The 20,047-nt window shown below is 44.1% G+C and overlaps 1 protein-coding gene across 2 annotated transcripts in view; it reads right to left on the reverse strand.

Moving 5' to 3' along the window:
- adck5 (aarF domain containing kinase 5) overlaps nucleotides 1-20,047 on the reverse strand; it is a 75,916-nt gene that overhangs the window by 54,763 nt on the left and 1,106 nt on the right. Inside the window, exon 1 of one of the 2 annotated variants that reach the window (XM_020512543.2) lies at nucleotides 19,876-19,987. The exons of the other annotated variant lie outside the window; for it this stretch is intronic. Coding sequence (XP_020368132.1) covers nucleotides 19,876-19,899 — 24 coding nt within the window. The 5' untranslated portion in view covers nucleotides 19,900-19,987. Of the gene's footprint in view, nucleotides 1-19,875; nucleotides 19,988-20,047 lie in introns of those variants that run through there. 2 annotated transcript variants of the gene reach the window in all.

A 20,047-nucleotide genomic window follows, 5' to 3' on the forward strand; every position in this document is an offset into this window, starting at 1 on the left:
TCTATCTTACTTTTCTTTATAGCTCTTTTTGTGGCTTTCTGTTGACGTTTAAAGTTTTCCCAATCTTTTAGTTTCATGCTGTTTTTGGCCACTTTGTATGCCTTCTCCTTCAATTTGATAGCCTCCCTTATTTCTTTAGACACCCATGGCAGATTACCCCTTTTCTTACAGTCCTTCCTTTTCATTGGAATATACTTTTGCTGAGCACTTTGAAAAATTGCTTTGAAAGTCCTCCACTGCTCGTCAACTGTCCCACCGTAAAATCTTTGCTTCCAGTCTACTTTAGCCAAGTCCTCCCTCATTCTATTGTAGTTCCCCTTGTTCAAGCACAGGACCCTGGTATTGGATTTTATCTTTACACTCTCCATCTGTATTCTAAATTCAACCATACTGTGATCACTCCTTCCAAGAGGATCCCTAACTATGAGGTCATTAATTATTCCTGTCTCATTACACAGGACCAGATCTAGGATCGCTTGCTCCCTCATAGGTTCCATTACATACTATTCAAGAAAACTATCACGGATACACTCAACGAACTCCTCCTCAAGGCTACCCTGACCAAGCTGGTTCGACCAATCTACATGTAGATTAAAATCCCCCAAGATAATTGCCGTACCATTTTTACAGGCATTAGTTATTTCTTTGTTTATTGCCCGCCCCAATGTGATGTTATTATTTGGTGGCCTATAGACTACGCCTATCAGTGACTTTTTCCTCTTAGAATTTCTAATTTCCACCCAAATGGATTCAACCTCATTCTCCATAGAACCGATATCCTCTCTCAGCACCGCCCTGACGTCGTCCTTGAATATCAGAACTACACCATCTCCCCTACCTTCCGGTCTGTCCTTCCGAATAGTCTGATACCCTTGGATATTTAACTCCCAGTCGTGACCATCCTGTAACCATGTCTCCGTAATGGCTACCAAGCCATATTCATTCGCGATGATTTGTGCCGTTAACTCATCAACCTTGTTACGAATGCTACGAGCATTCAGGTAAAGTGCCTTTGTGCTAACTTTCTTACCCTCATGACTTCCAACATCTCTAACAATATCTCCTGAGTTATCCTTCCTTTTTGCTTCTTTCATAGTCTGCCTTGAACTTAAACCCTCCTGCACACATGCTAACCTGTTGCTTACCTTTTTATTTACCATCATATTCCCTGTCGTTTTCCCTTTCCCTTCCCCCCCAACTCACTAGTTTAAAGTCCTAGTGACCACCCTATTTATCCTGTTCGCTAGAACACTGGTTCCAGATCGGTTCAGGTAGAGACCGTCCCATCAGTACAGATCCATCCAAAACAGATGCCAATGCCCCATGAAATGGAACCCCTCTTTCCTACACCACTCCCTTAGCCACGTGTTTACTTCCCTAATTTTCTTATCCCTAAGCCAATTTGCACGTGGCTCGGGCAGTAATCCGGAGATTATGACCCTCGAGGACCTGTTCCTTAATTTCGTTCCTAGCGCTTGATAATCCCCAAACGGGTTCTCCAAATATATTCCCGGCAGCCCCCTGGTCCTCGCTGTCGCCTCTCCCTCTGCTGCTGAAAACTGAAGGCCGCTGACGCTCGAGGTAAGCCCTTTAAGAGAGAAAACTTACCTTCCCAGCAGCCCCCTGGTCCTCGCTGTTGCCTCTCCCTCTGCTGCTCCCTCTACTTTCTGCTTCCTAACATCAAGCCAATTGTGTATCCAATTTGCCAGCTCTACCTGGATTCCACGTGAACTAACCTTCCAGAGCAGCCTTCCATGTGAAACCTTATCAAAGGCCTTACTGAAATGCATATAGACTACATTGACCGCCCTGCCCTCATCAACCTTCGTGGTCACTTCAAAGAGCTCTAATAAATTTGTGAGGCACGTTCTCCCACACACAGAACCATGCTGACTGCTCCTAAAAAAATCTTGTCTTTTCAAATGCTTATTTTATCACTCAGAATCTTCTCAAGTAGCTTACTTTCCACGGATGTTAGGTTTACTGGTATATAATTCCCAGGTTTTTCTTTGCAGCCCTTCTTGAGTAACAGCACAACATTTGCTACCCTCCAGTCTTCTGGGACCTCACCTGTGGCTCACAATGATGCAAATATATCAGCCAGGGACACAGTAATTTGTTCTCTAGTATCTTGCACAGTTCTTAGATATATCTGGTCAGGACCAGGAGATTTCTCCACCTCCATGCATTCTAATACTTCCAACACCTCCTCTACTGTGATATGGACTGTCCCCAAGATATCACCACTAACTTTTTGCCCCCTTTTCGCCCTCCTGATTTCCTTGTTCAGTCAAATCCTGTATCCCCTGTATACCTTCAGGGATTCTCTTGATCCCAGCTGTCTGTTCCTGAGCCATGCCTCCTTTTTTCTGGTCAAAGCCTCAATATCTCATCATCCGGGGTTCCCTACTCCTGTCAACCTTGCCCTTCACCCTCACAGGAACATACAGACCTTGAACTCTAGCTGGCACATATTTAAAGCCTTCCACTTGCTGGAGGTCCCTTTGCCTGCAAGCTCCAGTCTAATTCCATCAAAATTCACCTTTCCCCAGTTTAAAACATGAACCTGTGGACTAGTTTTGTCCCTCTCCATAACTATTTTAAAATTAATACAGCTACGGTCACTGGTCCCCAACTGCCCCTGCCTAAGTCACCGGTCTTGCCCTATTTCCCAAGAGGAGATTGAGTTTTGCCCCTTCCCAAGTAGGGCCCTCTATACAATGCTTGAGGAAGTTTTCCTGAACACAGTTAACCAATTCCATCCCATCTAAGTCCTTAACACTCTTGCAGTCCCAGTCTTTTAGGAAAATTAAAACCCCCAACTATGACAGCCCTACTGCTCCTGCAAGTCTCCCCAGTCTCCCTGCATCATTTTTTGTTCCTCTAATTCCCATTGACTATTTGGGGGCCTACAGTACAACCCCATTAATGCCACCATGCCCTTATTTCTTAGCTCCACCCACAAAGCCTCACTGGATGATCCCTCAGCTATTTCATCTCTGACTACTGCTGTGATACTCCCCTTCAAAACTGCAACTCCCCCTCCCGTCTTTCCTCCACCTCTGTCCTGCCTAAATCACCTGTACCCTGGTACATTAAACTGCCAGTCCTGTCCTTCCCTTAGCCATGTTTCTGTAACAGCTGCAATATCCCAATCCCACGTATCAATCCATGCCCTGAGTTCATTGGCATTACCTGTCAGCCCTCCTGTGTTGAAATAGATGCAATTTAATCCAACAGGCCTTCCTCACTCCCTGTCATGTTCCAGCCTGACCTGTCTCTTCAATTTGCTATTTCTGATTAATGTATCTCCTTCTAGCTTTGCACTTGCCTCCCTGCTGCTAAGGATCTCAACCCCCTGCCAATCTAGTTTAAACGCTCCCTTGTAGCTCTAGCAAATCTGCCCACCAGGCTATTGGTCCCTTCTAGTTCAGGTGCAACCCGTCCCTCTTGAACAAGTCACCTCTGCTCCAGAAAAGTTCTCAATGATCCAGGAATCTGAATCCCTGCCCCCTGCACCGATTCTTTACTGTCGAGGTCCTGGTTGCAAACATTTTTCCTAGCTCTATACAGTCACTCCACAGGACCTCATCCCTATTTCTACAATGACTTCTGGTTGCTCACCCTCTCCCTGGAGAACGTTCTGCAGCCGCTGTAAGTCATCCTGGACGCTGGCACCCAGGAAGCAACACAGCATCCTGGATTCCCTTTTGCGGCCACAGAATCTCCTGTCTGTCCCCCTAACTATCAAGTCTCCTATCACTAAAGGTCCTGTTTACCTTTACCTTTTCCTGCTATGCCCCACAGCCAGTCATAATGCCACTGACCTGGCTACTGCTGCTTTCCCCTGAATGGTAACCCCCAGCACCCCCCGCAACAGGATCCAAAACAGTATACTTGTTTGAGGGAAATGGCCGCAGGGGATTCCTGCACTCTCCGCCTACTCCATTTGCCTTTCTTGGTGGTCACCCAGCTACTCTCTGCCTGCACCTTAAGAGCGACCACCTCACTGAAACTTATCAATAAAGCACACAGCATCTGGATGATCCCAAGTAGATCCAGCTCCAACTCCAGGGCCTGTTCCTGTGCTGTACTGTTCTATGTTCTCCCATATGAGACCTTGTCAAATGCCTGGCTCCATCCATATAAACTACATCAGCTTCACCATTCTCATCTGTACTCTTGAGTGTGATTACCCCTCTTTTATTCCTAAATTCATTGACAGTCCCTTATTTGGCAACTCTTTCAATGGATTGTCCCTCCTCACTGCAGTAACTGACTCCTCAATTAATAATGCAACAACATCTTTTCTTTACACCCTTCCCTGTCCTGCCTGAAGATCCCATACACCAGAATGCTGAGCTGCCAGTCCAGTCTCGTCCTCAACCATGTCTCTGTGATGGCAACAACTTCACAATTCTACATGTCAATCCACACCCATAATTTATCTCTCTTACCTGTAATACAGAACCTGGCTCTGTCTGCACTCCCTTGAGGAACCGGCACCCTCATCAGCTTCCAAAATGGAAAACCAAGCTGAGAGTGGAACCCCATGGGACTCCAGCACTACCTGCATGTTTCTCTTTGACTGCCTGGTAGTCACCCATTCCCTTCTTTCCTCAAAACCCTTGAGCAGTAGTTTGACCACCAGCAGCGTGACCACCTCTCTAAACCTGCTATCTGTGTATAGTTTAGCAGATGAGCCGCAGTGTCTCTAGCCACAGCTCAAGCTTCGAAACCTGAAGCTCAATTTTTTGCAGTTAGGAGCTCTTCTTGCATGTCATCTTGAACGCTGGTAGGTTCCATGATTCCTACATACCACAGGTCACAAATACCTCTCGGCTGCCCTTACCTGCTATGATTTAAACTTACTTAGTCTAATTTGCTAACTTTTCTAATTACTTATTCTAAAACAAATGCCCCTTACTTGTAGACTCCTTTGCTTATTCTCTGACTGTTACTTACATGTGGTGTTTTCTCAGTTAATTTTCCAAGTTACCCCTGAGTAATTTTACACTTCTTAAAAATAATTGAGATTTCGGGATAGCCTCTAAAGGTAGTTCCCTTACCAGCCAATCAGCTCACCACATTCAAAGAACAGTACAGCACAAGAACAGGCCCTTTGACCCACCAAGCCTGCACTGACACATGACACCTTTCTAAACTAAAACCCTTTTGCCTCTACACCGTCTATATCCTGTCACATCATTCTGATTTTTTTTTCCCCCGCTTTGCTCAATTGCATGCTAAATATCTGTGTTCCAGGATTGCCAACTCTGCTCCCTGATAAATAGGATAGCATTTCATTGGTTTTTATCACTTACTGAATTGACATACTAACTTTTTGACCCTTGCACTAACACATGTAGACTTCTCTGCATTCCAAAGTCCTGCGAGTGTCACCATTTAAATAATAGGTTTTTTTTTACTCTTGTTACCAAAGTAAACAACTTGACACATTCACACAATCTACTCATGCCAATTTTTTGCATTCTCAGTCACTAAACCTATCAGTACCTGTCCGCAATCTCATGTCCTCTTCACAGTATACTCTCCTACTTATCGGGTCACCTGCAAATTTAGCCACTATGCCTTTGCTCCCCTTTTTAGAATAGCCTTTATTGTCATGTCCACTTGAACGAGCGCAGTGAAAAAGTTTGTAAAAACCGAAAAGAACTGTAGATACCGTAAATCAGGAACAAAAACAGAAGTTTCTGGAAAAGCTCAGCAGGTCTGGCAGCACCTGTGAAGAAAACAAAATCAGAGTTAACCTGATGGGTCTGGTGACCCTTCCTCAGAACTAAGTTTGTAATGTCGCCACTTTGGTGCCATCTTAGGTATAGGAAATGTAGGTATAGATACTTTGTTACAGAATAGAAAGAGTGAAAAGAATAGCCTAGCATAGGAATACAAAGTTTAAAAAGTACTCGAATTACTCAAAGTCTGGAATAAGAATAAAAGTACGTTTAAAAAGTGTTCAAAATACAGTTCTTATCATTGAGTCCCTGCCCACCAGGCTTAAGGACTCAAGGCCTCGCTGCCACCTCGCACTGGCCTCTGGCCCAGGACCTGCCACCAGGACTCATCTCCCTAGGCTGGCCTGGACTCGGACTGCCTCCTGCACTGGGTTCTGGCCTGTGACTCATCTCCCAGGCTGCCACGGACTCAGACTGCTTCCCGCGCCTTGTTCCAGCCCGTAACTCGCCTCTGGGACTGGCCTCCTGTACTGGGCTCCAGCGCTCGATTTTTCTCCGGGACTCGCCTACAAAGCCAGCATGGTCTGCCTCCTGCACCGGGTTCTGGCCCGCCACTTGACTCCAGGTATTATCTCCCAGGTTGGCCTGGGTTCAGGCTGACCACCAAGCCACGCTCCAGCCTCGACTTGCCTCCAGGGCTCATCTCCCAGGCTCAGACTTGCTTCCTCCATTCTCCATTCCCTCTGGGTAAGTTTAAGAAGTTAAAGTCGGGATGAGGGGGTGGGGGAGGGGTTGCTGCAGTAAAGAGAAAGGAAAGGAAATAACAGAAGAAAAAGGAAAAGGAACTGGCGACACAAAGGAGCTCCATGTGGAGGATCCTACTCTGTTGCCATCTGGCAGAAAGTATTATACGTACGCTTATAAGTGTTATATAAATTATCAGAGGAAGCTAAGGACTCAGAACGGACCCCTGTAGTGCTCACCTCATCACATTCTGCCAATCAGAGAAAGATCCAATTATGTGCGTGTACAATTTTTAGCCAACCAGTCGATCTTCAGTCCAAACTACTATGTTACACACTATACTCTGAGTTCCTCTTTTATAGTCATACAGCACAAAAACACAGCCTTCAGTCCAACCAGTCCATGCCGACCATAATCCCAAATTAAACTAGTCCCACCTGCCTGTTCTTTGTCCACGTCCGTCAAAACATTTCTTATTCATGTACCTATAATCAAAAATGAGTCAAAAAAAAATCTTATACTACTGAAATGTACTAACTGTAAGAAATTTACAAGAATTTTTCAGCAAATCAGAGGGCAGCTTAGAGTCATCACTGCGGAATTCTGGGAGACATCGCCATAGTCATCACAGTGTACAGCAGGTCAGAGAGAACCTGGCAACAAGGTGTGGACAGGTTGCACTTGAACCTGAGGGGGTCCAATATCCTCACAGGGAGATTTGCTAGTGTTACCCAGGAGGGTTTAAACTAGTTTGGCATGGGGGTGGGACTCTGAATAAGAGAGGAGCCATTGAAAAGTTAGGGGAAAATACATTAGCCATCAAGAGCAAGTTTTCTATTCAGGATAGCTACGAACACAGTAAAGGGATGGAAAAGATTTCTGGTTTAAAGTCCATTTATTTCAACATACGAGGCCTGACTGGCAAGGCAGATAAGCTCAGAGCACGGATTGGGAAATTATAGCCATAACGGAAACATGGTTGACATAAGGGCAGCTCAGTGTTCCAGGATACAGAAGCTACAAGCATAGCAGAAGTACAAGCAAGTGAGAACGGGGGTGGGATTTGCCCTTTTGAGAAGGGATGACATTACAACAGTGCTTAGAGAGCATATTCTTAAGGAGTCATCAAATGAGGCCATATGGTTAGAACTTACAAACAAGATGGGGATGATCACTCTGTTGGGACTGTATTACAGACCCCCAAATGACCAGTGGATACTAGGGGAGGAGATGTGTAGACAGATTGCAGATATCTGTACGGATAATAGAGTAGTATTGGTTGGAGATTTTAATTTCCTCTGTATTGACTGGGCCACCCAGAATGTACAAGGTCCAGATGGGCCTTACTTGGGACTGTGCAACACTGGACCTCCTCTTAGGAAGAGGTCGGGCACGTGACTGAAGTGTCAGTCAGACAGCACTTTCAGTCCAGTGACCATAACTCTTTTAGTTTTACCATAGTTTATGGAAAAAGATAGGACAGGTCCACAGGTTAAGGTGCTAAACTGGAGCAGAACCAATTTTGGGGTCATTAGGCAGGATCTAGCAGAGGTCGACTGGGTGAGTATGTTTGAAGGAAAAGGAACAACTGGCAAATGGGAGGCTTTTAAAAGTATGATAAAGAGTCCAGGGATAATATGTCGCTGTTAGGGTGAAGGGAAAAGCTGGCAGCTTCAGGGATTGCTGGCTGATGAGGGATGTTGAGGCTCTGGTCAGGAAAAAGAAGAAGGCGTACACTGGGTTTAAGCTATCGGGCACAAGTGAATCCCTAGATGACTATAAAAAGTGTAGGAGTACACTCAGAAGGGAAATCAGAAAAGCAAAAACAGGGTATGAGATTGATCTGGCAGATAAGGTTAAAGATAATACCAAGAGGTTTTGTAGCTATATTAAACGGGTGGCTAGGGAGGGAATAGGTCCCTTAAAAATCAGCATGGCTGTCTATGTGTAGAAGCACAGGAGATGGGGGAGATTTTTAATGAATATTTCTTCTGTGTTTACTGAGGAGAGAATCATGGATGCTATTGAAACGAGGGAAACAAGTGGGGATGTTTTGGAATGCATACACATTACCACAGAGGAGGTGTTTGTAGCCTTAAAGTGCATTAAGGTGGATAAAACCCGTGGGCCTGATCAAGTCCATCCTCGGGTGTTGTGGGAGGCTAGGGAAGAATAGCAGAGGCCCTTGCAGAGATTTTTGCTTCATTTTTAGCCACTGGTGAAGTTCTGGAGGGTGGCTAATGTTGTTCCATTGCTTAAGAAAGGTAGCAATGGCAAGCCAGGGAACTACAGGCTATTGAGCCTGACATCAGTGGTAGGCAAGTTATTGGAGCGGATACTGAGGAACAGGATCAACCAACATTTGGATAGTTCTGAGGAAGGGTCACCGGACCTGAAACATTAACTCTGATTTTTCCTTCACAGATGCTGCCAGACCTGCTGGGCTTTTCCAGCAACTTTGTTTTTGTTCCCGATTTACAGCATCCGCAGTTCTTTCAGTTTTTATTTGGATAGTTAAGGTCTGATTAGAGAGAGTCAACATGGATTTGTGTGCGGGAAGTCATGTCTGACAAATCTTTTAGAGTTTTTCGAAGTGGTAACCAAGAACATAGATGAGGGTAGCTCAGTGGAAGTTATCTATATGGACTTTAGTAAGTCCTTTGATAAGGTCCGGCACAGCAGGCTAGTCATGAAGGTTAGGTCAAATGGGATCCAAGGAGAGCTAGCTAATTGGATTCAAAATTAGCCCAACAGTAGGAAGCAGAGGGTGATGGTTGAAGGTTACTTCTTGGACTGGAGGCCTGTGACTAGTCGTGTGCCACAGGGGTCATTGCTGGGACCTTTATTATTTGTTATTTACATAAATGATATGGATGTGAATGTACAAGTGGTTAGTAAGTTTGCAGATGATACAAAATTAAGAGGTATCGTTGATAGCAAAGAAGGTTATCAAAAATTACAGAGGGGTCTTGATCAGATGGGGAAGTGGGTTGAGGATTTGCAAATGCAATTCAAAACAGATAAGTGTGAGGTGTTGCATTTTGGAAAGTCAAACCAAGGTGTGTCTTTGGCTTCGCAGGTAGAAAGGCTCATGAAGAAGGTATTTAGCATGCTGGCCTTCATCAGTCGAGGCAGTGAGCATAGACATTCAGATGTTATGATACAGTTATATAAGTCATTAGTAAGGCTGCACTTGGAGTATTGTGTATAGTTTTGGTCACCCTGTTATAGGAAAGAAACAGTTAAACTGAAACGTGAGCCAAGATGATTTACAAGGACGTTGACAGGACTAGTAGGCCTGATTTACAGAGACAGGTTGGCCAGGATAGGTCTTTATTCCTCGGAACATAGGAGAATGAGGGGTGACCTTATTGAGGTGTATAAAAGCATGAGGGGCATAGATAGGATGGACGCTTACAATCTTCTTCCCAGAGATGGGGAATTGAAAACTAGAGGGCATAGGTTTAAGGTGAGAGGGGGAAGATTTAAGAAGGACCTGAGGGGCAACTTCTTCACGCAGAGAGTGGGGCATATATGGAATGGGCTGTCAGAGAAAGTGGTTGAGGCAGGTACAATAGCAACATTTAAAAAACATTTGGATAGGTACATGGATAAGAAAGGTTTAGAGGGATATGGACCAAATGTGGGCAATTGGAACTAGCTGAGTGGGCACCATGGATCAGTTTGGGCCAAAGCACCTGTTTCCATGCTGTATTACTCTATGACTCTAAATCTAGAAATAAGCCTGAATCTCAGGAGTAGCTGTAAGATACACGCTACTCTCAGTCCACCATTTCGGTATTTAATTTGCATGCCTATTATCCATTTTCATGGTTTTATCTTAAGATTACCTGACCTCAAACAGCATATTCAATCTGCAAATTTGTTTTTTTTTAAAATGGGGTGTGGGTTTTGCTCAATTATCTCATAGGCATTTGCAAATGCCTTCGGGACATCCAAATACACTACTTCTACAGTGTCTCCTATATCCAGTGTATGTTACTCCTTCAAAGAACTCCAAAAAATAGGTTAAACTTGGTTCCCTTTCACAAAACCATGCTCTTTCTGATGAGCAGAAGGTTTTAAAAAGAAACTAGCTGCAATTTCCTTAATGATCAATTATAATAACAGACATCAAGCCAGCAGGCATATAGCACTCATTTTTCCGCATCTTCCACCTTCTTCAATAGAACGGTCATATTTCCTAGTGTCTAGTCTGATGGAACTTATCTACAATCTGGCAAATTCTGAAAAATCATCAGCAATGTATCTGCTAACTCCTTAGATCTACCTGGTTTCAGACCCCAGAATAAAGTCCATCAGCATCTAGAGACATATCAGCCTACAGTTTGCTCAGAATTGTTCCCCTAGTGATTGTAATTTTCACCATGTTCCTCTTTACCATCTACCTCCTGCTTGATAGCTATAAAGGGAATTTTTTTTTGTATCCTGTACATGGAAGACAGAATCAAAATATTTATTTAACCTGCCATTTCCTTAATATCAACTATTAAATTGTCATTTCACTCAAGACGACCAACACTCACCTTGCTTTTGTTCACTTTCAAATACCTGCAGAAATTCTTATAATCATTTTTTAAAATTCTAGTTAGTTTCCTCTCATTTAATTTCTCCCTCCTGATTAATCTTTTTAGTCATCTTAAGACATAAGACCATAAGACATAGGAGCAGAAATTAGGCCATTCGGCCCATCCAGCCCATCCAGTCTGCTCCACCATTCAATCATGGCTGATAAATTCCTCAACTCCATTCTCCCGCTTTCTCCCCGTAACCCTTGATTATCAAGAACTTATCTATCTTAGTCTTAAATGTACTCAATGACATGGCCTCGACAGCCTTCTGTGGCAGTGAATTCCATAGATTCACCACTCTCTGGCTGAAGAAGTTTCTCCTTATCTCTGTTCTAAAAGGTCTTCCCTTTACTCTAAGGCTGTGCCCTCAGGTCCTAAAGTCTTCTACCAATGGAAGCATCTTCCCAACATCCACTCTGTCCACGCCATTCAGTATTCTGTAAGCTTCAATTAGATCCCCCCTCATCCTTCTAATCACCATCGAGTATAGACCCAGAGTCCTCAAACGTTCCTCATATGTTATGCTTTTCATTCCTGGGAACATTCTTGTGAACCTCCTCTGAACCCGCTCCAGGGCCAGTACATCCTTCCTGAGATATGGGGCCCAAAACTGCACACAATACTCCAAATGTGGCCTGACCAGAGCCTTATAAAGCCTCAGTAGTGCATCCCTGCTTTTATATACAATTCCTCTCAAAATAAATGCCAACATTGCATTTGCCTTCCTGACTACTGACTCAACCTGCAAGTTTACCTTGAGAGAATCCTGGACTAGAACTCCCAAGTATCTTTGCACTTCAGACTTCTGAATTTTCTCCCCATTTAGAAAACAGTCCATGCTTTTATTCTTCTTACCAAAGTGCATGACCTCACACTTTCCCACATTGTACTCCAACGGCCACTTCTTTGCCCACTCTCCTAACCTGTCCAAATCCTTCTGCAGCCTCCCCACCTCGTCAATAGTACTTGTCCCTCCACCTATCTTTGTATTGTCTGCAAACTTAGCCAGAATGCCCACAGTTCCTTCATCTAGATCATTAATGTATAAAGTGAAAAGTTGTGGTCCCAACATTGACTCTTGCGGAAAAAACACCACTTGTCACCAGCTGCCATCCTGATAAAGACCCCTTTATCTCCACTCTCTGCCAGACAGCCAATCTTCTATCCATGCTAGCACCTTGCCTCTAACACCATGAGTCAGCAGCCTCCTGTGTAGCACCTTATCAAAGGCCTTCCTGAAGTCCAGATGGATGACATCAATTCGCTCAACTTGGTCACCCTGCTCGTTACTTCCTCAAAGAATTCTAGCAGATTTGTCAGGCATGACTTCCCCTTGATGAAACCACGCTGACTTTGACCTATTTTACAATACACTTCCAAATATTCAGAAATCTCTCCTTTACAATGGACTCCAAAATCTTACCAATGACTGAGGTTAGGCTAATCGGTCTGTAATTTTCAGTCTTTTGCCTTACTCCCTTTTTAAACAGGGGTGTCACGTTAGCGATTTTCCAGTCCTCTGGGACCCTCCCTGACTGTAGCAATTCCTGAAAGATCACCACTAACGCTTCCACTATCTCTTCAGCTATCTCCTTTAGAACTCTATGGGTGTAGTCCATCTGGTCCAGGTAATTTGTCAACCTTCAGGCCAATCAGTTTTACTAGCACCTTTTCCTTGGTGATGGCCACCATACTCTGCTCTACCCCCTGACTCTCTTGAATTTTTGGGATAGTACACATGTCTTCCACCGTGAAGACTGACACAAAGTAATTATTCAGTTCCTCAACCATTTCCTTGTTCCCCACTACTATCTCTCCACCGTCATTTTCCAGTGGTCCAATGTCCACTTTTGCCTCTCTTTTGCCCTTTCTATACCTAAAGAAACTCTTACAGTCTTCATTTATATTACTTGCTAGCTTACCCTCATATTTAATCTTCTCCCTCCTTATTTCTTTTTTTGTTGCCCTCTGTTGGTCTTTGTCAACTTCCCAGTCCTCTGGTTTCTCACTGTCCTTCGCCACATTATATGCTTTCTCTTTTGCTTTTATGCTATCCCTGACTTCCTTAGTCAGCCATGGTTGCCTCATCCTCCCTGTACCTTGCATCTTTTTCCTAGGGATGAATTTTTGCTGCATCTCCTGAATTACTCCCAGAAACTTTCTGCCTTCTTTACATTCTATTCAATCATCTGACCTGCCATTCATATTTGCGCAATTACAGATACTTCCTTATCAACCTGTTAAGAAACGTTCCAAAACACTTATGGATAGGGTGGGACTTGAACCCAGATCTTCTGACTTTTTCAGTTTGGATGTCTTCCTTCACTTCTTTATTTAACGAACAAAGACAATTACAGCACAGGAACAAGCCCTTCAGCCCTCCAAGCCTGCGCCGATCCAGATCCTCTATTTAAACCTGTCCCCTATTTTCCAAGGATCTGTATCCCTCTGCTCCCTGCCCATTCATGTATCTGTCTAGATACATCTTAAATGACGCTATCAATGATAGGTATTACCTCTAGGTTCTTTTCTTTACAGTAGTAATATACTTATTCTGAATATTCTGAAAGATCTCCTTAATAATGTCCACCACATCATCTCTATTGACAGTTCCCCTAGCCTAGTTTGCCAATTCACTCCAATTAGCTCAGCTTTCATGCCCACATAGTTGCCTCTATTTATTGGTGTTTTTCCTTTCAAATTAAAGATAAAATTCAAATCATGTTGAACCACTATCAACATCATGAGGGTTACTACTGACCAGAAACTAATCTGAACCAGCCATAGAAATAAAATGGCTGCAAGAGCAGCTCCGAAATTAAGAATCCTGCAGGGGGTAACTCACTTCCTGATTCACCACAACCTGCCTACGATCTACAAGGCACAAATCAAGAGTGTAATGGAATCCCCACTTACCTAGACGAATGCAGCTCCAACAACACTCAAGAAGCTTGACACCATCCAGGACAAAGCAGCCCCCTTGATTAGCACCTTATCCACAAACATCCACTCCATCCACCACTGTTGCTGAGTATACAATGCTACTACTATCTACAAGGTGCACTGCAGAAATTCACCAAGGATACTCAGACAGCACCTTCCAAACTCTCAATTATTTTCATCCATAATGAGAAGGGCAGCAGATACATGGGAATTCCACCATCTGGAAGTTCCCCTCCAAGCCACTCAACATCCTGACTTGGAAATATATTGCCATTCCTTAAATAATCCTGGAACAAAATACTGCAATTCCCTCCACAACGGCTTTGCAGGTCTACCTAAGCCACATGGACTACAGTGGTTCAAGAAGATAACTAGCTACCACCTTCTCAAGGACAACTAGGGATGGGCAGTAATTGCTTGCCAGCCACTGACACCCACATCCCATGAATGAATTTCTAAAAAACGTTATGGTCACTTTACCTTTAAATTAGGATTGATTAATCATTTCATCACATTAAACAATACATGTCTAATATAGAGATAGTAAGAACTGCTGAAGTTGGAGTCAGAGATAACACAGTGTGGAGCTGGGTGAACACAGCAGGTCAGGCAGCATCAGAGGAGCAGGAAAGCTGACGTTTCAGGTCAGGACCCTTATTCAGAAATGGGGGAGGCCAATGATGAGACCGAGCAGAGGCTCGGAGACTGCTTTGTGGAGCACCTGCGCTCTGTTCACGACAGGCAACAACACCTTCCAGTCGCGAACCACTTCAACTCCCCCTCCCACTCCCTGGGTGACATGTCCATCCTGGGCCTCCTCCAGTTTCAAAATCTCCCTACCCCTGGCCCCATCCCATGACCAACCTTCCCTCTCATCCCCACCTCCTTGACCTGACACAACCTGCCTGTCTTCTCTCCCACCTGTCCACTCCTCCCACCTCACTGATCAATCCCCACTACTGCCTACCTGCACTCACCTATCACCATCCCACCTACCATCCCCAGGCCCACCCCTCCTCTCTCTATTTATTTCAGAGCTCCCTTCCCCCTCCCCCATTTCTGAAGAAGGGTCCCAAACCGAAACGTCAGCTTTCCTGCTCCTCTGCTGCTGCCTGACCTGCTGTGTTCCTCCAGCTCCACACTGTGTTATACATGTGTGATATAACCTGCTTTCTAGTTGGTTCCAGAATATGCTGCTCCAAGAAACTCTCTTGAAAGCATCTATGAACTCTGTATTTAGGTTAACATTGCTAACATGATTTCTAACTCATGACTATTACCATATCTTGATCATGGTGCTTCGAGTACGGGAGTTGGATGTCATGCTGCACCTGTACAGGACCTAGGTGAGGCCACTATTAGAACTGTGTTCATTTCTGATATCCTTGCTATAGGAAAGATGTTGTTAAACTTGAAAGAGTTCAGAGAAGATTTACAAGGATGCTTTTGGGATTGGAGGGTTTGAGCCATTGTGAGAGGTTGAACAGGCTAGGACTATTTTCCCTGGAGCGTTGGAGGCTGAGGGTGATCTATAGAGGTTTATAAAATCATGAGGGACATGGATAAGGTGAATAGCCAAGGTCTTTTTCCCAAGGTAGGGGAGTCCAAAGCTAGAGGGCATAGGTTTAAGGTCAGAAGGTAAAGATTTGAAAGGGACCTGAGGGTTGACCTTTTCACACACAGGGTGTTGCGTGTATGGATCAAGCTGCCAGAGGAAGTGGTAGAGGCTGGTCTCAGAGGAATATGGGCCAAATGTTGGCAAATAGGACTCGATCAGATTGGGATGTCTGGTGGGTGTAGACGAATTTGACCAAAGGGTCTGTTTCCATGCTGTGTAACTAAGACACTACGACAAGTACCCACATTTGCATACTTAATCCTGTATTGTGCTTAGTGTCAAACCTGTTGTCTTTTAACATGATCATAGCTGATCTTGGGATATGGGAGTTTAAGCCTCGATTCCCTGAGTGTGCAAAAATAAAGTCCGACTCCAGTGTTAATCCAGGTTTAGGGGAGGCGATGGCCACGTGGTACTATTGCTAGACTACTAATCCAAAAGCAAAAACAGAAGTTGCTGGAAAGGCTATGAGGAAGGGTCAGCGGACCCGAAACGTTAACTCTGCTTTTTCTTCACAGATGCTGCCAGACCTGCTGAGCTTTTCCAGCAACTTCTGTTTTTGTTCGCAATTTATAGCATCCACAGTTCTTTCGGTTTTTATTAATCCAGAGACCCAGGTAATGTTGTGGGGACCTGGGTTCGAATCCTGTCGTGGCAGATAGTGGAATTTGAATTCAATATTTTTAACAATCTGAGATCGATGACCAGGAATCCATTGCCAATTGTCAAAAAAAATCCATCTGATTCACTAATGTCCTTTAGGGAAGGAAACTGCCATCCTTACTTGATCTGGCCTACATGTGACTCTAGGCCCACAACAATGTGGTTGACTCCCATCTGTCTTCTGGGCAATTAGGGATTGGCAATAATTGCTGGCCTAGCCAGTGACACCCTCATCCCATGAATGAATAATAAAAAAAAAAACTGGTCTTCGTCAGCCTTGAATATATTCAACAACATAGCATCTACAACCCTCCAGAGTAGAGAATTTCAAATATTCACACATCCTACCGAGTGAAATAATGTCTCATCTCAGTTTTAAACAATTGGCCCCTCATCCTAAAACCGTACACTCATGTTTTAGATTCCCCGACCAACGGAACAATCCCTCAGCATCTACCCTTTCAAGCGCCTTCAGAATTACGTTCATCACAATGAGACTACCTCTCATTCTTCTAAACTTCAGACATTATAAGCCCAATTTACTCAGACTCTCATCATACAGCCAATTCAGGGAACTTTTGCAGTCTTGTCTCCAAGTATATACAGTAAACTTTGTTTTAACCAGCACCTTATGAACCGGCACTTTTTATAAAGTGGCAAAAATCTCTCTCAAATACCAGAGATTTACTGTATTATCATGATCGCTGTTATGTCCAACTAGTCAGTCAAGGGAGTGAGTGAGAAGACTCTGCTGGTAAGTTAAAGCAAATTGCATTATTAAGAGATTTATGCTGTAAATAATGTTTAAGTGATGTGTATAGCCTCTGCATTACATTTCTAATACTTAGTGTGTGTTTTTACATTGATTATGTGGACCTCTTGATCTACTGTTGGTCCCATAGGTGCAGGTTAATAAAACATTTGCTGTACTTTTAAATTTGTAGACCAAAAATACAAACAGTAATTCAGATTTGGCTTCACCAAAACACTGTACATTTTCAGCAAGACTTCTTTATTCCTGTATTCCAAGCCTTCTGCAATACAAGCCAACATGACATTTGCGTAGGTTTCGGACTGAAATGTTGACTGTCCTGCTCCTTGGATGCTGTCTGACCAGCGGTGCTTTTCCAGCTCCACATTTATCGACTCTAGCTTCCAGCATCTGCAGTCCTTACCATCTCCATGACATTTACCTCCCTAATTGCCATCAGAAAATACGAAGCCAATGAGATGCTGGACACATAGCATGACTTGGGCAGTACCAACTACTAGGCAATATAGACTTGAGGTTGAATAATGCTCACTTAACTCTTATGGTCTTTTGTTTTAAGACATTTGTGGAGTGGCATCACAGCCGGCCAGTATGCACTGCCCTTCCCTAGTTGCCCTTGAACCACTGTAGTCCACACAGAATCCCTACAGTGTGGAAACAGGCCCTTCGGCCCAACAAGTCCACACTGACCCTTGGAGCATCCCACCCAGACCCATCCCCCTATAACCCACCTAATCTACAGACCCCTGAACACTACGGGCAATTTAGCACGACCAATCCACCTAACCTGCACAGCGTTGGACTGTGGGAGGAAACCGGAGTACCTGGAGGAAACCCACGCAGACACGGGGAGAATGTGCAAACTCCACGCAGACAGTCGCCCGAGGGTGGAATTGAACCTGGGTCCCTGGCGCTGTGAGGCAGCAGTGCTAACCACTGCTGTGGGTTTACCCACAATGCGATTAAGGAGGGAATGCCAGGATTTTGACCTGATGAAATATATCACCATTCCTTTAGGGTCAAAGTCAGAATGACAATCATCTTGGAGGGAAACTTGCAAGTGGTACTGGAGATCCCATGTATCTACTGCCCTTTTCCATCTAGAAGGATGTGATCATCAGCTGCCTAAAGATCTTTGGTGAATTTCCTCAGTGCATCTTGTGGATAGTACTCACTGCTACAACTGGATTACTGTGAAGGATTTAATTATGAGGAGAGGTTGAGTAGGTTTGATTTGTACTCATTGGCATTTAGAAAAATGACCGGAGACACTATCAAACCATTTAAGAGTCTTAGGGGGCTTGACAGGACAGTTTGGTTTCTTTTGTGGGACAGTCTCAGACTAGAGGGCATTATCTCAGAGTAGGAAGTCACACAGTTCGCACAGAAACAAGGACGAATTTATTCTCTTAGAAAATAGAGAATCTGTGGAATTCTTTACCACAGAGAGCTGTCAAGATTGTGTCATTAAGTATATTGGAGTCGGAGATAGATTTTTAATCAGTAAAGGAATCAAGGGTTATGGGAAAAATACAAGAAAGTTGAGTTGAGGATAATCAAACTAATCATGATCATACCGAGTGGCAATACAGACTCAATGGGCGAAACGGCCCACTTATGCTGTCATGTCTTATGCAATAATATAGTGGTTCCTAAGTCCAACACTTAAGTGTTGCATTGCTTTATGCACATTTTTCTCTAAAATGGGGTGTCAATTTACAACCGTTTAACTCAGAGGAGACTTCCAAATACATTACTGCCTGCAAAGTCTGAGGTGCATAAAATTGAGGGGCACGGACAAGGTGGATAGAATACACAGTTGGTACTTGCTCTCTATCCACCATGGACAAGCAGGTGACTACTACAAGACTTCCACCTGAAACATGCATGAAAATGTAAACTAGAAAAAGCTCAAAAAAAAGAGAAAAAACCCTGCAGATCTGAGGAAGGATCACCAGACCTGAAACGTTAACACTGCTTTCTCTTCACAGATGCTGCCAGACCTGCTGAACTTTTCCAGCAACTTCTGGCTGTGTTTCTGATTTACAGCATTCGCAGTTCTTTCGGTTTTTATTAAAGAATTAGAAATCAGAAACAAAAACAGACGTTGCTGGAAAAACTCAGCAGATCTGGCAATATCTGTGGAGAGAAAGCAGAGTTAACACTTCAGGTCCAGTGACCCTTCAGAACTCTCATTGGACCCGAAACATTAACTCTACTTTCTCTCCACAGATACTGCTAGATCTGCGGAGTTTTCCCGGCAATTTCTGTTTTTGTTTATGACAGAAAGCTCAGGCGTGGTAATTCTCTCTCTTCTGAGCCACTCACTTGGCTGGAACACACATTGCAGGTGGCCAGTTGGAGAAGATGCAGGATAACATTTAGGAATATAATTGTGCACTTCACAGGACTTAGCTGATCTTTTTTGCACCGAGTCACGGGAGTGAAAATCATGCTCATTGTCACCTAACAGGAAAGCTGAGCCACAGTGCAAACAATGACACAGAAAACTCACGGCCCAAATATTTCAATCATATGAATTATTGTAGAAACAAAAAAAAAAACACAACAAAATGTCAAAGTACATTTCAAAACAGGAGAAAGCAGCCTTTCCAACTTCCCAGTTACAGTCAGAGGGCTGCCTGAGCAGGGTACTTCCACTACATCGTGCCCCTACCACTGCCCACATCGTGACTTAGTACCGCCAGATCCCAGCCTGCACTGAGCTGCTGCCATGCGTAAACAACGTAGGAAGCGCTGGAGCTTTTATGCCCCTTAAATCTCCCTGACAACCAAACTCCATTCAAAAAATAAGAGCTACAGATTTTGTTCAACGACTCGTCTTACCCTCAGCAGTGCCTCCCTCGCCATGTTCCCTGACAGACTCTCGTCCTAGGTATCCTTGAATTGTCTCCTCCCTCCTAGCAACTGCATGCCGACGTCACACGTCGACGCGTCCGCAGGAAACCCGGCTCACGTGATAGGGTTAGTCGGAGGTAACACGGTGTGGAGCTGGAGG

This window comes from Rhincodon typus, chromosome 2, assembly GCF_021869965.1.
Source record: "Rhincodon typus isolate 14 chromosome 2, sRhiTyp1.1, whole genome shotgun sequence".
NCBI lineage: Eukaryota > Metazoa > Chordata > Chondrichthyes > Orectolobiformes > Rhincodontidae > Rhincodon > Rhincodon typus.